This window comes from Pezoporus occidentalis, unplaced genomic scaffold (genome assembly GCF_034315485.1).
Source record: "Pezoporus occidentalis ecotype Australia unplaced genomic scaffold, CSIRO_AGI_Poc_V1 ctg4, whole genome shotgun sequence".
Lineage (NCBI taxonomy): Eukaryota > Metazoa > Chordata > Aves > Psittaciformes > Psittacidae > Pezoporus > Pezoporus occidentalis.
Genome location: NW_026915724.1, coordinates 13,993,895 through 14,016,413, shown reverse-complemented (window position 1 = coordinate 14,016,413; position 22,519 = coordinate 13,993,895). Strand labels below are relative to the sequence as shown.

The following is a 22,519-nucleotide window of genomic DNA, read 5'->3' as shown; positions in this document are numbered from 1 at the left end:
TCCTATTTTGGGGATTCTTTTAATTTTTAAACATGAACAAAGTAAACTGCTGCAAAGTCTCAAATCAATTAATTTCTTATTCCTCAAACCCCTCTGACATGGGAGGTATCTACTCTCCTCACAGTATAAAGTGCCAATTAAAAGGAAGTAGTACATGAGCACATGCAATTTCTCAATCCTTAACAGTCCTAAGACTGCAAGCTCTGAAAATCCAAGTTAAGTCTGGGCTTTGCTTATTACAAGGATACAGAATCTACAGATTTATTGAAATCTGGTGCAAGAGTAATAGTGGTTGTTTTTAAGTGCATCACAACACAGAGGTATTTTGGCTTCTAACCAAGCTACAGAATACTTCAAAGGAAGCATGTTCCTTATGCTCAAGTGAATACCATAAACAATACAGCATCTATCTGATTACAGCTGTAATAACAGATTTGAAAGATTATAGACAGAATACTAATATAGCATGTATTCCTTAAAACAAATTGAGAGTACATCTGGATCATCCATGTTGCTGGTGGCAGGATTCAGTTTTTAGTTTGAAACTGTATTTGAGGGAAACAACTAGAGTTTCAGTGCAGTCAACAAGAAATGTAAATTTCTACCTCTAGCATGTTCACTTGTTTGTCTACTTTAGGATGCAGTTACAGTTCAATCCTACTTCTCTTCCCACCCAGTTGCTAGAACTAGACCTCCAGGAGATCAGAAGTCCACAGTGTTTTCTCTCCTGACTTTAGACGTCTACAGAATGATCTACTGTTGTATTATTTTTTCTGCCTTAAGGTGTATGTACCAGAGTGGGCAGCTGTCACTAGACTAATACACCTAGCACTGCTCAGCATATCTTGAGTTCACATGTGAAAAGACTTCTTTTTGGGGTGTGCGTTAAGTGAAAACACAGTCTTCAAACATTAGTACTTAAATTTTCCTATTTTTCAGTACTAATGAACACCAACCAGTTCAGCTCAAACTACACTCCCCTTTTGATCTATTCTCATCTATTTCACAGCGCAAAGAACTAAATGGAAAAAACATCTTAATGATGTGTAAATACTTAAAGGCTTATGAACCAAAGTCAAGAGCACGAAACTTCAGAGTAATTCACAAAATGCTACAGCATTTATAAAAAGACACATTTGTCCTATATTGGTTTCTTCACAAATACAACGTATAGTAGTACTTTTTGCTTCAACTTTGAGCAAGAGCTCACTAAAAACTATATATGATGTTTGCAACATTGGTAAAAACAACAGTATCAGCACCAAAGCAAGAACAGCAGTGTACTGTTCAGCAGAAGACTAAAAAAGTACAAGACTTGTACTTCATTTTGCACATTCTTCTTTAAACACTTGCACTGCACCTAAGACTGGTGTTTTTATAGAAACTTGTCTATAGCTTCCATTGATGTTTCTGATTCATGTAACAGGAGACATCCATCAGTTTCTTACAGACTCTGTTTTCTTTGAACTATCAAACAGGCTACAAAACTTCAGAGTGAGAAAATATACTATTAGTTGATCAGTTCCAGTGAAGCTTTCAATGTCTTTAACTGCTCCAGTGTTTCTGCTTTTCTAACATTTTACACTAAGGCTCGTCACTTAAAAGTTGTGACGAGTAGCAAAATTTATAAAAGTGATTTTGTATGACTCAAAACCAATTTCACCACTTTACTATTGACTCTGCTATGAAATAATTGTTAGCTTTGTCTTAATATTATTAATAAGCTCCTAATTCTACCATGAAATGCCACAGAACAATTCAGTCCAACTGCATAGCAGCATACTTACTTGTATATTGCTTTTCTCATCTTTAAACTGAGTTTAGCTATTCCAATATAGATGACTAATCAAAGTTGAAGTCAGCCTGGATTATTCAGTAATAACACATCTGATCTTAGATTCTACAAAAGCACCCAACGCTATTCCATTTATCAGAAAACACATCAAATCTATTTTCAGAAAGAAGCAATTGTAAAGGAAAACTTCACACTGGATTACCTGCTTCTGAGGAAATGAAAAAGCCTCCTTCCCAACTGTATTAAGGGCAACATGATGCTGGCCCTCCAAAATAAGCTGCTTGTTGTCTTCCACAACATATGCCTACAGAACATAATACAAAGACATCAGCAGACCAGAAACTATCATAAGCATCATAATACAGAATTACTGTCTTTCCCTCTGACTTAAGTGGAAGTACAACAGTACAACATGTACTGTTCAAAATTTAAAGGCTAGCATGACATATATTGACTTTATGTGTATGCCTTTAATTTTGCAAGCACAGACAACTGCTGAAGTTTAGACTGCCAATTTCCACTATTTAATATTTGTGTTATGGCAAACGAGATTTTCCTTCAAAGACAGGTGGGATCACTGTTACAGGTCTATGATAAAAGAAAGCACAAATGTCTAAGATTTCAGATTTTTCTCTTTTAAGAAAAGAACTCAAAAGAACTGGGTGCATCCAGAGTAATGTAAAACCACTTAAGCATACTTATTACAGTAACAGCTGTTAAGACTGTCTTTGCTTCTTAACACCATTTTAGTTCATTTGCCTGTTTTCAGAAAAAAAAAATTCATTCAAATTTTGTATGAGTACACTTAGATGTTTAGGATGCTGTATTAAATTATTTTTGTAACAGTAATTTCATGGCTAAATTACCACAAAGGCCATAACCACACGTACCTTCCACAGTACGACGATGTTCAAATCAACTTCGCTGCACCTTTGTATCAATCTGACTGTCTCATCAACTGATTGTTTCCCAGCCCTTTGAGATGCGTGAGTATGAGACTGCACATGCGTTCTTTTAAATTCAGTGAACAAGCTTTGAAAAAAAAAGTCTGCACATGGACTGGCCGAGCTTATTATCTGCAAGAAAAACAAATGCCAGAAAGTGTTTTCACAAAAGGATTCAAGCTGACACAAGTTACTCTTAACAGAACTCATCACTGTAGTATTATCTTGCTTTGTTTCCCTTTGCAAACCTGCAGGATGCCACACATCTTGGTTTCCATGCTTGTCTTGTTAAAGATCAGCCCTACCTAATAAGCTAAGGTAACACAGGGAAACAAAACAACAGAATATCGGCCTAAAACTGTGAATAACAGACTTGGAAGTAAGAGCTTTGATTATTACAAGACAGACTACTGTGATACATTAACTGTAGTGGTGAGAGCTGATGCGTCCCAACTAACTCACAAGATTCATGTGCAAATCATTCTTATGAATAACTTTCCTCAGGTTTGCTAGAGTTACTTATGTTAGGAGTATACATTTTGCTAGCAATAGCACAGATAACAGATTGCACAGGATATTCCCAGCATATAACTGGCATAGACAGAAGTACTGTGCTGTTTGTCAAGTCTGTCATTGTGCTGCACTTCTCCAACACCAAAGCTTGATAAGGAAGTAGTGGTTTCAAGACCAACAACAGTGATACTTGGAGGCACCAGGATGAGTAACAAACTTGAGCTTCCTAACCTCTCCTTTTCAAAAAGGTTAGCCTTTCCAGAATGTGCTACTGCAGAGCTGCTGCCGCATTTGCAAAATACTCATACTGTCTAGAAGGCAGGGTCTCCTCCCTGCACGTGACAGGGATACCTTGTACAAGACAGAATGCAGTCATACCAGTTCACCTACCTGCTCATTTCCAAAGACAATGTCTGCAAATGTGTAATTTTCTAAAGGATAAAAAGAGAAAGAATTATTTCAGCATTATGAGGAGTCACAATTCCAGCATACAGTATCCAAATAGTATTTTCTTCCAAAGGTCACCACATTCAGGAGAGAACCTACCTTCCGAGTTTTTGCATCTTACTGCTTTAAAACATAACTTTGCTCTCTCTCTGCTAGCAAGTTTAGTATCTGGAAAAAAAAAATTAAAAAATTGCAAGATTTTTTTGTTTGCAAGATTTTCCCCCCACCCCCAACATTGTAAGTCATTAGCCAAAATTCAGCCTTTAAACTTCACAAGTAAGAACCACACTGATAATACTCAAAAAGCATAACTGATCAAGCAGTGCAACTCTATGCTAGTCAGGAAGACACATCTGTTGAGCCCTTCCATCTATTACTAGAGCAGTAAGCAAATCATAATACAATGAGGAGATACAGAAAAAGAAGGAACAGAACACAAGATTCAGTTTACCTGACTGGCTCACCCCAAATATTACAAAAGAGGAATACTAAGACTAGATTAATTTTTAAGTACTTAAATGTCAGCATACAAGTAAAGATTACATTTGTCATTGTATCTAACAGCACTTTCTTTTTGCCTGGTATAGTTAGCCTTTTCAAAAATTAGCAGCTTCTATTAGTGAAGGCAGGACACTGCACTAGCAATTCTGGTGCATTTCTAATTTCTAATAATAAAAAGCACTTGTCAAATACTGTTTATCAGTTAAATTCAACACTGATATATAACTAAGAGAACACTGAAATTTGTCTGTTAAAACAAATCTGTGACATGGATTTCTCTACATCACAGAAATTAATTTTACCTGTAAATTAAGGCCATTTTTAAAACTGATGAAGTCTGAAAGTTACCTTTCAATATGTTTCTTGAAACAGTAGCAAAAGAAAGATTGTAGCACGCTTGAAAGTGACAGAGCTTTTAGAAATTAATTATTCTGAGAGCCAAATTAAACTATTTGTAAGATTCTTTTTAACTGTTCTTGTCAAGCAGAAGCTAGACTTGCCATGCTTTTGGTGACACACACCTTTGTCTTCAGAGATATTAACAGATTTTTGAAGCTTCCAGTGCTTGCTGTTACTTGAAACTTGCACTATATGAAATTCTTTAACGCCAGTCTCACTCTAAGGAAGAGATAAAAAAAAGTCAAGACCAATCACAGTCATAACATCCTACATTCACATCGTAAGTGTTCACTGCAAGGCAGCACTGTTAGAATCTTAACTCATTATTCACACCTTCCAAAACACAGTACTAAGGAGAGACAAGAGAATTAAGACCCACTGTAATGTAAAACAACAGTCCCAGTTCACAGCAACTTCCAATTCCAGCAAACAAAGCCACACAAAAAACAAAAATCCCCCCAAAATTACCTGGAAATTAGTATTTTGGATAAAGAAGACTACAATAAAAGCTAGGCTTTTAACTCCAATGCAGAACACTGTGTGCAAAGCCACTTAGTAAAAATTCTTCCCTTCTTGGGATTTATGACCTAGCAATGTTCCTAAAGTAATTTTAGAAACTTTTTTGTTTTATATATATACACAATGAAAAGTAGCTTTTGGGGGTGGTTTCATTTCTTGGAAAGAGTGAGGTGGTAGTGGAAAATTAAGTCTCATACAAGGTTAACTGTTACCTTGGTAAGTGCTTTACAAAAATATTCCTTCCCTGTCAAAGAAGGGGTGGACAATATTCACTTTAGTAGACACTGTTCACTCAAAAAAAAATAGAGTGTATACACCTTTAAAACAAAATGACAAATTAGCTTAGTGTTTCCACTACCAGCTAAGTGGTTAGAAATTTTATAAACAGAGGATTCAATTACCTTGCTTTGCAGTTGAAAAAATGGGAGCAGCTTTACCAAGAAAATGAGTAAACTTAGATTAGCATAGTAAAAAGAACTAAAATATTTTCATCTGCCTTGCTAAGCCAACAGACCACAACAGATATACTTGTATTTGGAGTACATCAGCAAACAATGTCTTTTAGAGTTTGGCAATAAATATAAACACAGAAGCTTTCTTTAAGTTAGAGCTTAAATTTTCACTTCACATTACCACTAATTCTATCAGTGTTTTCACTGAGAGGCTGGAGTGGGAAACCTGGTTGGCTTATTTAGAACTATCTTAGAAGTTCTGATCATCAAGATCATTCAGGATTTTAGAACAAATCTTCGTAAAAGAAAAAAAAATAAATCTAAGCTACAGTACTGGAAGAGATAGGTAAGGTATAGCAGACTTCCAGTGGGTCAAGATAAAACCTAATGTTAGTGCTCTCTTTCCAGCAATATCTGATCCTATACACAAGGTTTACTTGGTGTTCATAAAATAGTTGCCAAAACACTTAAGTCTTGGTTCTACAGATGACACTTCGACATCTCTTGAGCTTCATAACATTATTGTTAAAAAATAAGAACTTACAGTATTGATATTTTCTACATCCACAAACACCAACATATTGCCCCCTCTGCCTTCTTCGTCTTCAAGTGCATTACTTCTGCAGACAGTAGCTCGAATATGCAGAGACCGGCTAGTACAAATAACTGCAGTGTGCCTTAATACTCTATGACTAGGAAGGAGGGAGAAGGAAAAAAGAAAGAAAAAAAACAAAACAACAAAACATTCTGAACAACCAAGACTGCTGTCCAGAATCTGTCATTAAGAAGTTTAGCTTTTAACAGTATCAAAGCTATTAGACAATTTATTGCTTTCAACTACCAAAGAGATACTTTTCTTTCTAGCTTCCTATCAAAAAAAATATTGTATTTAACAATCATGCTGCACGGGCCGGTGCTGTTCAAGCATTCAGTCTCTTAGCCAGCTTGAAATACTGGAAAAAATGTCAAAGATGTGCTTCCAAATAAACTAAACACAGAGTTCGCATTAACAGCAAGTGACACTTTGATAGAAGCAGTGTACACTATGTAATTTCATACAGAGATTAGATTGGATAGCAGAAAAAAATACTGCTTAAAACAGCAGTTAACAGGACATTTCTATATCACCACAGAAACGGAAAGAAATTCACATTTATGGTTACAATGTTTATAGTGTGCCTTACAATTATGACAAAAGTAGGTAAAACTTACCACATTTTTGAGTGTCTTTTAATACTTTCATAGTAAAACAAAAAGTTAATTTCATGAACACCTTCTTCATCTGGTCCCCGTAACCACATTGGCAGCTGCACTGAAGCCCCAGGAAGAAGAACAGCATCAGGAAGTGGGACGTTTATTACTTCAGGCTGACCTCCTGGGCCAACCCCAAAGTCTACAGAAGAAGCTGAAGATAGCAGTGCTGTACGCACAGAGGTAGGATCTGTCACAACAGTCTTGTAAGCACTACAGTTTTCAGAAGCTGAAGGACTTAGTGGTGTTAGAACAGCAGTATTTCCACCGAACGTAAAAAATTCTGGATGCTTGGACACAACCTTCAGTGCGGTAAGAGGACACTTGCTTACATTCACAAATTCTACATATGCTTTTCTGATTTCTCCACAGAGAAGCCCTGTAGGAAAATTTATAAAGAACACCTGTATGGGAGAGAACAGGAGAAATGAAAAACCTGAACATTGAGCCAATTTACAAATGCACATGAAAAGAGCAATCAACTTATTTAAACTACATTGCTCTCTACAGCTTCTTGAGGAGGACAAGCGGAGAGTGAGGTGCTGATCTCTTCTCCCTGGTATCCAGCAATAGGCCAGATACGAATGGTTTGCAGCTGTGCTAGGGGAGATTTAGACTGGACATTAGAAGGCATGTCTCTACTAAGAGGGTGGATAAACACCAGAACAGGCTTTCTGCAAAGGTGGTCAATGCCCCCAGACTCAGTGTTTAAGAAGCATTTCCACAATGCCCTTAACATACTTTTAACTTTTTAACTTTATCTGCCGTGGAGTGGTCAGGCAGTTGGACTAGATGATTGATGTAGGTCCCTCCCAAATGAAAAAATTCTGTTCTACGAAGTGTTGTCATTAAGCAGACCAATTTCATAAAACAGTGATTTTACTTACTAAGCTTAACTTGAAGAACTATTCTAGATAAATGGCAAGCACCAGAAAAAAGTTCCTTTGCCTGTTCCCCCTCACCTTGATATCTGGCTGAAAAAAAAAAGCTGTTGCCAACTAAAATTTAAAAGGGAATTTAACAACCTCCAAATGGTATTAATTTGGAGGCTTCAAGTTCCACTTAAAAAGAACAAAACCAAAACCAAACAAACAAAACAAATCACCCAAAAAAAAACCAACAAAAAAACACCAACCCAAGAAAAACACCTCAAACCCCCAACATACATGTCTGACACTGACAGATCAGAAATTAACTCAAAAGATTTAGACATTAACAAAGCCTATGACTTCACTGTTAGAAATTAATTTATAAACTCTAGATTCAGATACTTGCTCAAAACTGCCAATAGAAAGTAGCTACATACCTCCAACAAAGGCATTTCTTCTGTAATAATGGGATCTAAACGTCGATCAGGTCCATATCTAATAGATGTTTTTTCCTCTTTTGTGTTATTAAGCCGAGGCCCTTGGATTTCTAAATCTTGTCGTCCTCGTACAGATAATCCATTGGAGACAAACTTTCCTAAAACAATTTATAAAAAGTTTGTGTTTTTTTAATAATTCTTTTTTCCTAAGTGAGCCAAAGCTCCCTACTCAATCTCAAAAATCATTCTGATGATGTGGACTTACTGCCCTTTAGGTCCCTACAAGTGCAGCAGGATGAGTGGGGGGCTTAGGGAAGGACATGGAGCATGAAGGTGAAACATTTATTTCCTTTCCCAATTTCTGTCAAACTGGAAAAGTCAAAAGATTTTTATTTCCTTCAAAAGACAGGCCACTACTCTCCAAACTTTTTTTTTAGTCAAAAGGTTTACAGTTCATAGATAGCTAAACATGCTTCATTATTTCTTTTAGACACTGTCAAACATGCTTTAATCCCCACTTCCCCCAACTTCTAAATTTTCCCTGTGAGAGACAGTTTTAGATTAATGACTCAACAAAACAGATCAACTAACGTGCAATTACTAAGCCATTTGTATGTTAGTATGAAGGAAAGAGAACTAAAATAAAGTCAAGATGCTAAAAGAAGTTGTATCAGCCAAGTTTAAATTTGGAAATCTAAGAACTGAAGTGCAACATTTAGACAAAAACTGAAAGCTAACAAAGCAACAAGACCCAGAAGAAAAGTGAATGGCAAAAATCAGTGAAGATTATTATACATTCAACACAGCAATAGACAGAATACTTAAATTTTTATTTTATTTTTTTAAATAGTTTCATAATTTCTAGATTTTAAAAGGAAGAGTAAGTATGGGTTTGGTAGTGATTATTTCCTTTCTTATGAGATTCATACAGGTGCCAATTCATTCTTTTCCTGTTTCAGTTGTTTTCCTTGTTTCTACGCTCTTACTTGAAAGAAAGCCTTGCATCACAATAGTTAAACATTAAACACTAGAATTTAATTCTAATCTGCAGAAACCATGTCTCCCCCTTTCAGTGACACACAGTTTAAGGGAATAATACACTTACCTGTCTGCAGTCCAACAGAAGGATCTATCCCATCTAATGTCACAGCACCCTGAACAGTGCCGAGATCATAAACGACTCCCAGAATATGTAGCTCCCCTGTTTGATGGGGAAAGAGCTTTAGTCTTGCCTGTGGAGATATGTTAAATTTTTGTTGTTGTTGCTACTAGAAAAAAAAGTATTATTACATTTTTATGCCCAACTGTTAAAGACACTCACAGCTACATTTACTTTACAGTCACGTCAGATATAACTGTATACAGTAACTACAAGTTATTTACTGGATTCAAAATTTCATATACACAGAATTTACCAAACCAATCCACAGCCAAGAAGTGCTCATTACATTAGGAAAAAACCCTAAATTATAACAAAAATTAACTTTAACAGAGACAGAATCACAGTATGGTTGAGGTTGGAAAGGACCTCTGAAGGTCATCTTGTCCAACTTGCCTGCTCAAGCAGGGCCACCTATAGCCAGCTGCTCAGAACCATGTCCAAATGGCTTTAAAAAACTCCATGGATGGGGACTCCACAATCTCTGGACAGCTGTGTTTCAGTTTGTGCCCGCTGTCTTTGCCCCGTCACATCCTCCCTTCAGATATTTATACACACTGAGATTCAGAAATTCAAGTACTTCATATAAATAACATCTTCTGCGAGTTTAAGTTCAGATCACAAATCTGAACTCCACCCTGAAGTTCAACACTAAGAAGATAATTTTTGAAACAAAGTACAGTACTTACCACTTTTGTCTCCTCACTATTAATTAAAAATTCTGCTATTGCTTCAGTTCCTATCATGGCACCATCACACATTCCCTGAAAAGAAGAAACAGCTTTTCAGATACTATTACTCCCAGGCAGAAAAAGTGCCATAAATATTACTTCCCACAACTTTCCTACAGTGTTCGAGGTTAAAGGCATACAACTCTCAAACTGCAGGCAGTTAGGACCAGCAGATGCTATATGCCCGGTTTCTCAGGCTTTCCAAATTAAAGAAACAGCCAGAGAGCTCAGTAAACATTTACTTGAGAGAAATCTAAGATTTATCACCATATATTGGAACCATTCCCAATCAGTTTCATTGATACCCACAGAAGTATTTACCACATCATTAAAGTAGCACTTCAGACCAGAAGGGAAAGCAGGTGGTAATCCTTGAGACTTAGTTATATGAAACTATGTTTATAACTCTGGCAAACACAGCACCTTTAGAGATCACTATGTTTCAAATGCTTTTGGCTAGGAAACCAAACTCTTAAGGAATTTACTGTAATATTCAGTATCAGAACACATTAAGACCTTAAAAATACGAATGTGAGAAGAGTCCTTCAGAGGGAAGTTTTGGCAGTATCAATTGAATTGTTAGATTAAACAGTACTAAGTAGTTCATTTAAAGTATTCAAAACATTCATCTTAATATGATAAATTTTCTTTTTCCTTCTAATTAAGATACCACAATGTTTCTATACCATACCAGCACAGTTTTTCAGATCACACATTTCACTACATACAAGTAGCTATAGGTATTTGATAATACTCTTACTGACACTGCAAGTGATTTCTGCTGGTGAAGGCTAGAGTGACTCAAAATAGATGTACTACACATACAGTGAGATGTTGGAAGTATTTTTCTTTGCATTAAGCTTTACAATACTCAATACAGTACGTTTGTTAACTTGGCTGCTTCATGCCCTATGGATCCAGGAAAATCTAAACAATGCATAAGAAAATTCAGTGGTCATTTCTTCCTCCCCCTACCCCTCCCTTTTTTCAGATTTACACTTAAACCAGCTGTTTTCATACTACAGCATTTAAGACTTAACATATACTCCACAACTGGAACTGTGTGGTTTTGGTTGAAGAAGGATGAAGCTTTCCTTACCAGTTCTTTTGTTTCTCCTTCATGCTTTGTATTGAAGTCTTTCGGTTGAAACTTCCACAGCAACGAAAGGTCAGTCAAAAGAAGTGGAACTTTCAGAGGGTTTCGGAAGGACACTTCTACAGTTATTGGCTCTGTTAAATAGTGCAAGAAAATAATGACAACAGGCTATCCCCACCACAATCTGAAGGCTCACCTAACTCAAAGGATTTTTGTGCAAACAACCTGCAGAAGAACACTGGTTTAAATCTACAATAACACAGGAATTATTGTACAAATCTAACTCATTTCTGAAGTTTATACAACTATAACTTTACCTTCTATCACAGCAAGTGGAAATTTGGAGTTATCCGAGTAGCGATTTAAACAGAACTGTGCTGGTTGAAAGTTTGAAGGTATCATTCCTTTATTTACCACAGAAACGACTTGCTCCTCAAGTTCCTTCCATTGTTGTGATGATTCGGAGTCATACTCTTGATCCAGACTTACATGCGTAGCTGCCTGCTTTTCACCTAGTACGAGTAAGGCAGTCTTAGAAGATGAGAACAGTGGCATACAACAGTTGCAACAGAGGGCAGGACTGGAAGTTTGATAAGTATTGTTAAAATACTTTAAATTCTCAGTTACATAAATTATAACATTAAAATGACACTAAGTCAGTGAACTGCACGACATTTCAAATTACATACATGGAGTATAAGTCTATTTGCAAATTGTGGAATTCCAAGATTATAAAATGCTACATGGTATTCCCATTTTACACATTATTTTTACTTTATGACAGACTACAGCCCCACAATACAGCCCTGGTTTATCTAAGAATTTCCACTCAGCTTACTTTATATTCAAGAATCACAGCGTTTCAAACACCAAGAGAAAGTTAACTGTAAAGCTAATTTCAAGCATTGGCACTGGAGTTTAGCATTAATAATCTCTTTCATGAAGTTCATTACAGACTTGCATTGAAGCTTTCCAACTGTGAAAAACAGTGGAAGTCAGCCCATCGCATATGCAGATTTCATATTTACAGGGAAGTCTGGAAGCATCTAGTGAGTAGATACTAAGCTTAAGCTTTTCTTTTGAAATCTTTTTTTAAGAAGTTACCTGGTCACATTAATTTTACGTAATGATAGATTAATTTTATTTTTTTTTTAAATTACACCAGCTCTTACAAATATTTTATTTCTGTAAAAAAGAGACTTCAATCTGTTTACATAAAATTTTCTAACCTTCTGCTGGTCTTCGATCATGCCCAAAGAAAACACGGGTTGCTGAGCTGTTAATATATGGTAAAGGAAGCTGTGGTAAGGGACCATCAGGTGATAGCTGGGTTACATTCTGAAGCAAAGACGAAAAACAAGAGTGTCATGCCATTATGCAAATACATGATGACCATGCTATACATTACCAACATCTGAATGATGCGGAAGCCAAGTTATAAGCACTCAGTGCTTGAATAAGTAATATTTTTAAGATGGAATGAATAATTTCAATTAATTTTTTTGATTGTTTCTTCTGCTTTGACATTCTGAAGTAGTATATTTTCTTCAATGAGAGATTAAAGTTTGTGAAATCTTTATGGAAAAAGGGAGAATAATGATTTTAATCCAACACTCTAATCACTATTGCGGCTGCATGGCTGTTACAAGCTTTATTTGATGCAAAGCTTTACTCTCTAACTCAGAATTTGATAAACTACATTCACCACACCATCACCATTATACAAGACTCACCACAGCTGAGCTGTGGACCTGAACACAAGTCTCAAGTAAAGTCTCCTATATCATAGCAAACAGCACAGGAATTCCGCTAGCAAACTTTAATACAGTAACTAACTACACAGCTATGAGTTGTGTGGTGGTATCAGTACTAAACACCCCACAATATATATGGTATACTACAATCCAGAATCACTCATGAATTTACAGCCAATTTGATGAGTCACTTGATCAACAGAAATCCGTATTAAAAAACAATATTCCCTACAACATGGATGGGAAGTACTTTATAGAACCAGGAAAGGTGACAGAGCGACCAAGTCTTTATTAAAGATTTATCATCAAAAGCCTCAAAATCATTATAAGTCGATCAAGAGAGATCCACTAACTCTAGAAGAAACTGAAGTATTATAGACTGCAATTCAGCCATGACCCTCAAAAGGAAGAGTTCATTTTACTGTAATAAAAATACATACAAAGAGTCACACTAATACCTATCAGTGGAACTACACTTATTACACACACGAAATGCAGCGTATTTGGTTTCTTCAAGCCTAATTAAAAAATTAACACATCAACTAGATAAAAAACACAATCCTGGAACAAAGCAGGTTCAACAAAAATAATTCAATGACTTAACAGAAAATTACTGGTAATAAAAATCACCAATTACTCAAGGGATAAATACAAATGGAAGTCACTTACTTTATATACATAAAGATACTCTCTTAAAAAGGCTCCTTGCTGAGCTGGAGGTTGTTTACTATCATTGATCAAAATATGCCTGAAGGCAGACACAGCATTGTCAAGCTGATGAAGCGTAAAGGACTGGCGACCAATAGTGAAGTTAATATGGTCTTCTGCAAGAGACCAGCCTTTCCCTTTGTAAACCTGCATGGCTTGACAGTAGCAACGCAAGGCATGTTTTTTCTGCAAGAAAAAAACAAGCTGATTTCTCAAATAATGCCCTTGTAATTATAATAACAGTAAGACTGAACAGTAAGTCAGAAAATTCACTGAAGTCTCTACCACCACCCCCACAATGCTAACTGTCATGTTTGCAGAATATACCTCATGGCATCTGGTCAATATTACCTAAACACAGAAGTGTTGGTTCCTACAGTAGCAGCCTAGCCTGCAAGTTAAGTTCATGTTTTCAGACTGGTCTAACAGGCAGTTAAGTTAAAAGAGCAAATAACAAGAAAAGACTACTTTTAAAACTGTGTTCTGTGCTGCTTTAGGACTGACTGCTGAAGTCTACAGAGCTCTTCTGCAAAGGCCTCAGGAGATAAGAGATTTAACACATTTCATTTCACTGAACTTTCTGATACTTCCAGTCAATTGCTGTTTCATAGACACACCTGGCACAAAATCCATGCCAAGCAAACCAACAAAAACACAGCCCTACAGTACATACAAGACAAAATTACCAATTGCATCAGCCATTGGAGACAGCTGCTCTGCTTCCACTCAGCTCCACACTTCCTTTCCTACACATGTATCAGGACTTGGGCATTGAATCCCAAGTCTAGGTATTGAACATCTGCATAGTAATTCACAGGCAAGTCTCAGGTTCTAAAAAAAGGGAACAGCATTCCCTCATTTATAGAGGTAATGGGGGAGGAGGGGGGAATAAAAATCTAAGATGTGTTCAAATTGGTATGGTGATCACAGCAGAGTACGAGCAGTAAATCCTTAACATCAGCAGGTATTACTGACGCTTTAAAATAAGGTATTACAGCAAGCACCTGAACTTCAGTAACTGTAGTAACTGTTCACACACCTGCACATCCACTAAAAAGCGTGTGGTTGAGGCACCAGGAAAAACAGGTTATCTAAATTTTGCTATTATTTTAATAAATTAGGAGTTTAAGAAATCCCTAACTCCTGCAAGCTCACTCAAGAGTAAAAATGCTCTTTTACCCACATAAAAAAAGCCTTGTATTTCAGTGTATAAAATCGAGACAGAGAAATGAAAACACACTTGAAGCCTAAGTCAGTGATCTTCAGCATTACTTCTAATTCGAAAGTAAAAGACTAAGCTGATCAATGCAGAAGTCATTTTCAGAAGATCACAGAGCTGTATATACTGCTGACTAACACAAAAGCGTTAGAAGCCAAACATTTTTTCCAGACTAATGACACATTTAACATGGTTTCCAGACTAAGTATCAAATTCCAGGTATATTTTCCACATGGAAAGATAATACTTACCTGGCCTGCTTTACTAAACCTATGGCCAGCCAATATCATATAAAACGCAAACTTTCTAACCATGGGACTTTTCATGTTTATAAAGCAATGGGCTGCCTGCTCCAACAGAAGTGCACTGCGAAGATCTGAATCCTATTTAAAAGCAAAAAGGAGAATTAGCCTCAAAGTTGAATACAAAGATATCAGTGGCCTTGTTTAATGCTAACAAGGGCAGTAAGCTGTAAGAGCTGCGAAGTTGAAGATTCTTTTACATACAAACAAGCATAGTACATATAAATATGTATTTAGTTTGCTTAAAAAACATACTGCTCACAAAAGTTAGTAGCAAGCTAAGTTGAAAGGGCAAGAATAAAGCTACAAAGACACTTGAGAGAGAAACTTACTAACTAAGCAAATTTACTCCATGCTTCATCTGTCCTAAGCATCACACTGGTGCAGCTGTCCACAAAGCCAGAACAAATTACCATTTAGGCTTTCCTCCAAGCTACATAGTATGCTATTACTGGTATATATTTGTTTCCTTTTCAAACAAGATGCTTTCTGGGCTGTTAGAAGTTAACTTAATGCTTAATTTCCATCAATATTACAGAAGTGTTCTAGCTTTCACTTACTGATTCTGAGGATTCATACCACCTAAGCTACAGTAAACACCTTAGTTACTTAAACTATTGGGTGCTACTGGTCATATGCAGACTAGTATCCATTATGGCTCTGGCAAGCCATGCTTATTTTCTTAACCCCTGAATCCTTAATCTGAAAGTATTCCATACAAGAGTCAACACATGTCCACAAAAAACTGTTATAAAGCCAAAGATAACAAATGTACATTTGGTATGTTTAAAGCAGTCAAGCAAGTCACCTGACCAGAAAGAAGCCTTAACAGTACTGGTTTCTTCACTTGTAGCAAGAGCAGTTTTCCTCACTTCATGCTTTACACCTGCTAATTTGCTACTTTTTACTAGAAAGTATCGTAGGACAAGAATTAGAATGTAACCTAGAAGTGCTTGGGTAAGTAAGGGGAGGACAAGAGTGGAAAAAGCTACTGTTTTACCTCACTCGTTAAACGAATCAGAAGAGCAGCTGCCTCTGAGTATTTGCTTTGACTTTTTAAGATTTCAGCACTAAGCAGCACACAGCGCTCAGCCAGAACCATGTTCCTAAAGGAAAAATATAGATGTATTAATAAATGTTTATCAAAGCAAGCCATGGAAAACTTTTCACCACAAATCTAATTTTCTCCACATCACATCAGACTGATGTTGTTATTTATCCTTCCTAAAGTAAAATACATGAAAGTTCATCCTCTGCAAAACAACCCCATACAGATTGACTCCTCTTTTGCTATCCTACTATAAAAGGAGCTTTTCAGAAGTCAAAGCTAGAGAGCATTTTTGTGGACAGTACTGTATTTATAAAATGTCAACTAAAATAATATGATAAATGACAGCCAGAAACAAGATGTGCTGTGACCTTGGTGGGTATTAGGTGTCCACCAAGCTACTCTATCACAACCCTACCACAGCACAACAGGGGAGAAAACTAGATTAAAAATAAGTACAAGGAGATCACTCACCAATTACAGCTACATGCAAAAGAAACCTAATTTGGGGACGATTAATTTATTGCAAATTAATAACAGAATAGGATAGTGATAAATAAAAACAGAACTAAAACTTCTTCCCCTGACTCCTTCTTCCCAGGCTCAACTTTACTCCTAACTGTTCCGTCTCTTACTCCCCCCAAAAAGGGGAGGGGGGCAGGAAAAAGGATCTCTGGTCAGTATGTAACATTTCATTGCTGCCACTAGTTTCTCCTCATGCTATTCCCCTGGTACAGCATGGGGCCACTTCCACAGGGTACAGTCCATCAGGAACAGACTGCTCCAGTGTGGGTTCCCCACGCACCACAGCTCCTGCCAGGAACCTGCTCTGACAAAGGCTCTCCACAGGCTGCCGCTACCTTATGGGCATATCCACCTGCTCTGACACTGGGTCCTCCAACAGCTGCAATGTGCATCCCTGCTCCACTGTGGTCCTCCATGGGCTGCTTCACCATGGTCTTCTCCACAGGCTGCAAGGATGCACCTCCACCTCCTCCTTCCTCATTGACCTTGGTGTGTGCAGGCAAGTTTCTCACTCCTCTCTCACAGATGCTTTTACCCTTAAGTATGTTACCACAGAAGCACCACCAGCATTGCTGACAAGATGAGCTTTGGGCAGCAGGTATATCCAGAGCTGGGTGAAAACTGGCTCTGCCCAACACAGGGGCAGCTCTTGCTGTCTTCACCCCATTACCAGAATCTTATCATGTAAATTCAACCTACAAGATCAGTAAGCACTTTGCTACGAACAGCAGAGATCCCCTTCCATCTTACCCTAGATCAACTAACATATCTTACTCTTTAAAAAGTTACCACCATTCTGTGTTCTTGTAGTCATCTGTCATCTGACACTACCACTGTACAGAAGAAAGTTAAGCCACCAGGACTTTCAACTTTCATTGGATCAATACGAAAGTAAACAACATACTTGCAGATATCTCGATAGGTCTGAATTGCTGTTTCCATATAATGAGCAGGATATGGTCTAGGAGCTCCAGGCTGAAGAAAAGCTGATACTGCTGCCATTTCCTGCAACAGAAAGTCAGTACTGTCATTGTAGCATTTTCAACAAATTGCAAGCCTCAAAATGCTGAAGAATATGTTTCAACAGCAACTAGTTCAAGATCTTCATCTAAACAGTTACCAACATATAAAAGTGTACAATACACTAACTGATAACAGATTTAATACAATAGCTTATTTACAGCTCTGTTTGTAATTAGCCAGATAGCAATAAGAGAGTTATACACACTCACAGAATAACCTGAACACTATGCAGAAGCATTGATTCAGTGCAGCTTTACAAGTCAAAGATAATTCCCTGTTGCAGGAATAATCTTTCTGATATAGTAGGAGTACTATCTATTTTAAGATTACTGGTTTTCGAGTTTTGCTTAAATTAATTTACATTCACAGCTTCCAAGGGAACTTTAGTAAACATGCACTCTGAAGTTTTACTTTTTTCCTTATAGGGTGACGATAGGATAGCAAAGTTTTCCAGCAGTAAGGCTAAGACTTGCAGGTTGTAAGAATTCATAATTAACTCCTCTACAAACCATTCATTAAGAACTTGGTAACTTTTCAGGTAATCTAAATGCTGAGCAATTGTCTGTACTAAATAAATGTGTATTTTTACAAAGGTTTTACATCAAGATGGCACAGTGCTTCCATAGAATGCTTCCATAGCTCTATAAAGCAGTTTTAAATTTCGTCAAGTTAACCAGACTACACCCCACAAAACACAGCTTCTACAGAGTATTAAACCAAGCTTATTTTTCCCAGTGCTTCCCTTTACCTTGCTGAAAATTATTTGTCACTCATACCTTCAATGTCAAGATAAACTAATGAATATGTGTTTACAGTGATGTTCAGCAGTGACATACTCAAAATATATACCTCAAAGAGTCTTAAAAAAAAGGTACAACACCATATTTATAGTGACATAGTCTTGACTTCCTGGCAAATAAGTATTTCATCACAATCTTAAATACTATAAAACTATATCACACCTGGTTTTGAGTTATCAGACTAGAAGTTTAAAGACCAATTTTGCTGCAGGTTGCATTCCAGGTATTCTCCTTTTCATATTTCACATTTTAAGAATTGAATTAACTCTTCAATTTCTATTCACACCTTCATTCCCTTCACAAAACAGCAGCAAACAGATCTGAGAACACTTTAGGATTTGCTAAAGATACTCAGCAAATTTGTCAAGACACTTATAAATATGGAGGTGGAGGGAAGAGATTGCATTTTGTTACCTTCAGACAAATACTAGAAATTATTAGGAAGAGTTCACAGAATGGTTATGTTATGTATAGTACCAACCAGCGCTCCAGCTGCATACAGCATTGCCTGATCGTTTAAGAAGTCTTTCTTTGCTGTATGGTAACAGCTATATGCAAGTTCATAGTGCTGCACCAAAAAGCACAAGTCTGCCATTTTCCGGATTTGAAGCTCTGGTGCTTCAGGTGGATACCTATAAACGCAAATATTTAAATTCAAAGTAATCATTTTAATAACTATAGCAACACATGCTCTATAAAGTTGTTTTAATTTCTGTTCACAAAGTAGAAATAGAAACTGCACTGCTTCAGCATCACCCAAAAAAAAAACTGCAGCCTTTCTGCCTTATGTAACTTAGTTTCACGCCTTTTCTGATTAATGAGATTCACTGTTCCACTAACATTCAAAGCAGAGATTCTTCTAAGCCAAGAAATACTGGAAAAAGGATGCAGCTATTGCTGAAACTGCTCAGTAAGGTTAAGTGTTAGAGCAAAAGAGCTGTATGTGAAGGAAAAATAAGACTTGGACTGTTCACCTAGCTGTAGTTATTTCTGCCCATTTCTCTTCAAAGAAAAAAAAAAACCACTAAAAATACTATGCCTTACGCAAAAACACTGGGCATGTACCTCTCCTCTGCAGGCATCAGTCTAACTTTCACTTAGTCAAATATATATGCATCACTTCAATGAATATCAAATACAATTCCACAAACGCTTGTCAGTCAAACTTAGTAGGAGATAAACCATGCTTACAAGTTCAATACAGAAAGCAGAAATTAACAACATTTACTATGAATCCAAAGACACACAACATGCAAATTTGCAGTTGTATGTAAGTGTCAGGGACAGTAACAATGTCCAGGAACTATTTAGACTTTTGTGGTTATGACAGCTGAAGAGTGCTTTACATGATTATACATCCTCATTCACAGAGGGAAATTACAAAGCATACAAAATGAATATTCCGGTGAAATTTAAAACCTGGTCTTAGTGCAAACTGCAAGTACAAAAAGTACAAAATTCCCCTTAATTGAGCTCTGAAACGCACCTACAAAAGCAATACACTTAACTGTTAACTACATTAAATTACATAGTTACCTAAACAAACAAAAAAAAAAAACCACAAACCAAAATACACACCTTTATATAGGTGTCTTTAATCTGTCTTAAATAAGAAAAGAAAAAGCTTGTACTAATTTAAAAAAAAAAAAAAACACCCTTACAACAGACAATAGCTTCTTTTTATTACTATTACTCCTTGAAATTACATTCTTAACTTCGAAAGTTTCACTATAAATATAAAAGGAAGATAGCTCTGTAAACAGTTCCTTTTAAACCTTTTAAGTTCTGCTAATTCTTTCTTGTACATATTTAGGCATAGTACTTTTCATGATTTCTCCAGTTAAAGTCTTTTACAATATTGCTGATTTAGATCTTTGCAGTACACCATCAAAACAACACAGGCCCTCTCTCCCCACAAAAAACAGGTACATTTTCAGTTTAGATCTAAAGGTAAGGACTGACATTACTTACAGCAAGCCAGAAGTATTCTTCAGTTCATTTATACTTTTCTCTGGAACCTTGCTGCCGCTAAACCATTTTTTAGTAGCAGAAAACAGTGATCGACTCAAGCCCTTCCTGGATATTAACTGCAAAGGGATACTAAATTAGAGCACCACACTCCAAGAAATATACTAATACAAGTTAAACTAATATAAAAACCTAAGTCCTAATGGTAATGCTGTTTGCTACACCTTATATTCACTTCTCAGTTTGTTTATAAAATTTTCCAAGTGTAAACATGGTCAGCAAACACTAACTCCCAAACGTCAATTCTGGGAGGTGTTCCTTATGACATATGATGAATCAAAACTTCTCATACTTAAAGCTATAACCTGAATGGACAATTAAATGGAAATACAGAGTTTAGGCAACAAACTGGTATTTGGGTCCAAGTCTAATGCTAAATATACTAATTTCATTGTACTAATGGAAGCAAATTCATCTTTCCACTGTTTAAGACCATAGAGAAGAACACTTAGGACCTTACTGTGATAGAAATAAGATTAATGCGTGTCCTTGACTTAACATGGGCATGATACTATCATACTTCCAAAATATCATAGTTCGACAGCAGAATATTCAGTTGCAAAAACTGCTGAGATCACAACAGAACTGCTTGATTTTGGGAGTCCATGCACTTCTCCCCTGTCAAAAACTAACAACTGAGGTACACAACTTTAGTTGTGCATTCTTATGCTAAAACACAGAAAGTACATTTTGTTTCCTGGACTAAAACTATCCAAAAGCATAAAACATTACCTTTTTTAGAAGAGAAGACAAATATCCCTGATAATAGTTCACACAGGCTTTCACAAAGAAGTCACCTTGCACTGAAGCTTTGTTGATACAAACTGTTTTTTGTTGTTTTTTTTTAAGACAAATTAAGCAAAAATGATAATTTGTGTTTTTTCTCTTAAGTTTACCTACAGTTTTCAATAAGAGCATTAGATGCAGAAGGGAGTACTAATTTCAGACCAGATTTTTGTATAACTGGATTTATACCCCAACTGTTTTTTTCTTACTATGGCACAAGGTGTTTTTAAGAGTAAACTGACCTGATCATTAAGCTGCCGAATTGTCTTCTCTATATGTGGCAAAAGTCCCCTAAATGTGAATTCCTGTATGAATTGCCTAATTCGATCGTGATCTGTGAGTGTTAAACAAGCACCATGAGGTGTTCCAGAATTTGATTTCTTTGAGTCTTGTGATGATGTGGCAGCCTTCGTGTAATCAGTGCTATCTAAACTGCCGCTGGGATGATCCAGTTGAAGTGGGTGAGTCTTAAAGTTATTTGGCAGGCCATCTGTTGAAAGATTGAAATAAAACCTCCAGTAAACATAATGTTATTTAAACAATTTTGTTTTAAATGTAATTTTTATTACCCTCCCTCAAAGTAGCTCTTATTCAGAACTCTTAAAAAGCAAAGCTATTCACCAGTTATTCTGCAATACAGATCAATGCTGAGCAGACAGCACCAAAACACTACCCCAGCATTGCATCACTCCTGAAATTCTTCAGAAAGCTCAGTGAACCTCAGAAACAACATAACCAAATATGTATATTGGTTCTCAACTACAGTGCAAAGAATCCCCAAATACACTGACTTGTATCACAACAACATTGAAGGAAACTATGTAAACATTAAACTCAAAGTCAAACATTCATAAAAGTCAGAAATGCAGCAATTACAATGGCTCCATTGGATCTATTCACTCTTTTCTGTTTATGTTTCAAGATTTAAAGGGAAAAAAGAGAAAAAAAAAAACAAAAAAAACAAGCAAACAAAAAGAACACAGCTCATTTTCCATGGCCTTCCAAGCAATCACAATGTAAAACAACCTTCTCCAAAGTCCGGTTAGTTCAGTGAGAACGGCTGTTGACCACTACTGCATCTAGCTATCCAAACTACAGTGAAACTGTGTCTCAGTTTAAGACTTAAGTAGTTCTCTATTTATTATTTCCTCTGTTCACCTAGCTGTAGCTGTAACTGTTGTAGCTGTTTCTATATAAGAAAATCAGCTTGCTT

At 36.5% G+C, this 22,519-nt stretch overlaps 1 protein-coding gene across 5 annotated transcripts in view; it reads right to left on the bottom strand.

The window, feature by feature from the left end:
• Window positions 1-22,519, bottom strand: part of TRAPPC8 (trafficking protein particle complex subunit 8) — a 50,041-nt gene that overhangs the window by 10,536 nt on the left and 16,986 nt on the right. For all 5 annotated transcript variants that reach the window (XM_062633502.1, XM_062633504.1, XM_062633505.1 and 2 more), the window contains 20 exons: window positions 21,549-21,796; window positions 20,464-20,579; window positions 18,974-19,124; window positions 17,574-17,674; window positions 16,097-16,202; window positions 15,046-15,177; window positions 13,537-13,761; window positions 12,343-12,451; window positions 11,431-11,625; window positions 11,117-11,247; window positions 9,976-10,050; window positions 9,233-9,359; window positions 8,128-8,285; window positions 6,783-7,225; window positions 6,115-6,262; window positions 4,722-4,818; window positions 3,799-3,867; window positions 3,643-3,683; window positions 2,686-2,871; window positions 1,998-2,099 (listed from right to left, as the gene is read on the bottom strand). In XM_062633502.1, coding sequence (XP_062489486.1) covers window positions 1,998-2,099; window positions 2,686-2,871; window positions 3,643-3,683; window positions 3,799-3,867; window positions 4,722-4,818; window positions 6,115-6,262; window positions 6,783-7,225; window positions 8,128-8,285; window positions 9,233-9,359; window positions 9,976-10,050; window positions 11,117-11,247; window positions 11,431-11,625; window positions 12,343-12,451; window positions 13,537-13,761; window positions 15,046-15,177; window positions 16,097-16,202; window positions 17,574-17,674; window positions 18,974-19,124; window positions 20,464-20,579; window positions 21,549-21,796 — 2,960 coding nt within the window. The remainder of the gene's footprint in view (window positions 1-1,997; window positions 2,100-2,685; window positions 2,872-3,642; window positions 3,684-3,798; window positions 3,868-4,721; window positions 4,819-6,114; window positions 6,263-6,782; window positions 7,226-8,127; window positions 8,286-9,232; window positions 9,360-9,975; window positions 10,051-11,116; window positions 11,248-11,430; window positions 11,626-12,342; window positions 12,452-13,536; window positions 13,762-15,045; window positions 15,178-16,096; window positions 16,203-17,573; window positions 17,675-18,973; window positions 19,125-20,463; window positions 20,580-21,548; window positions 21,797-22,519) is intronic.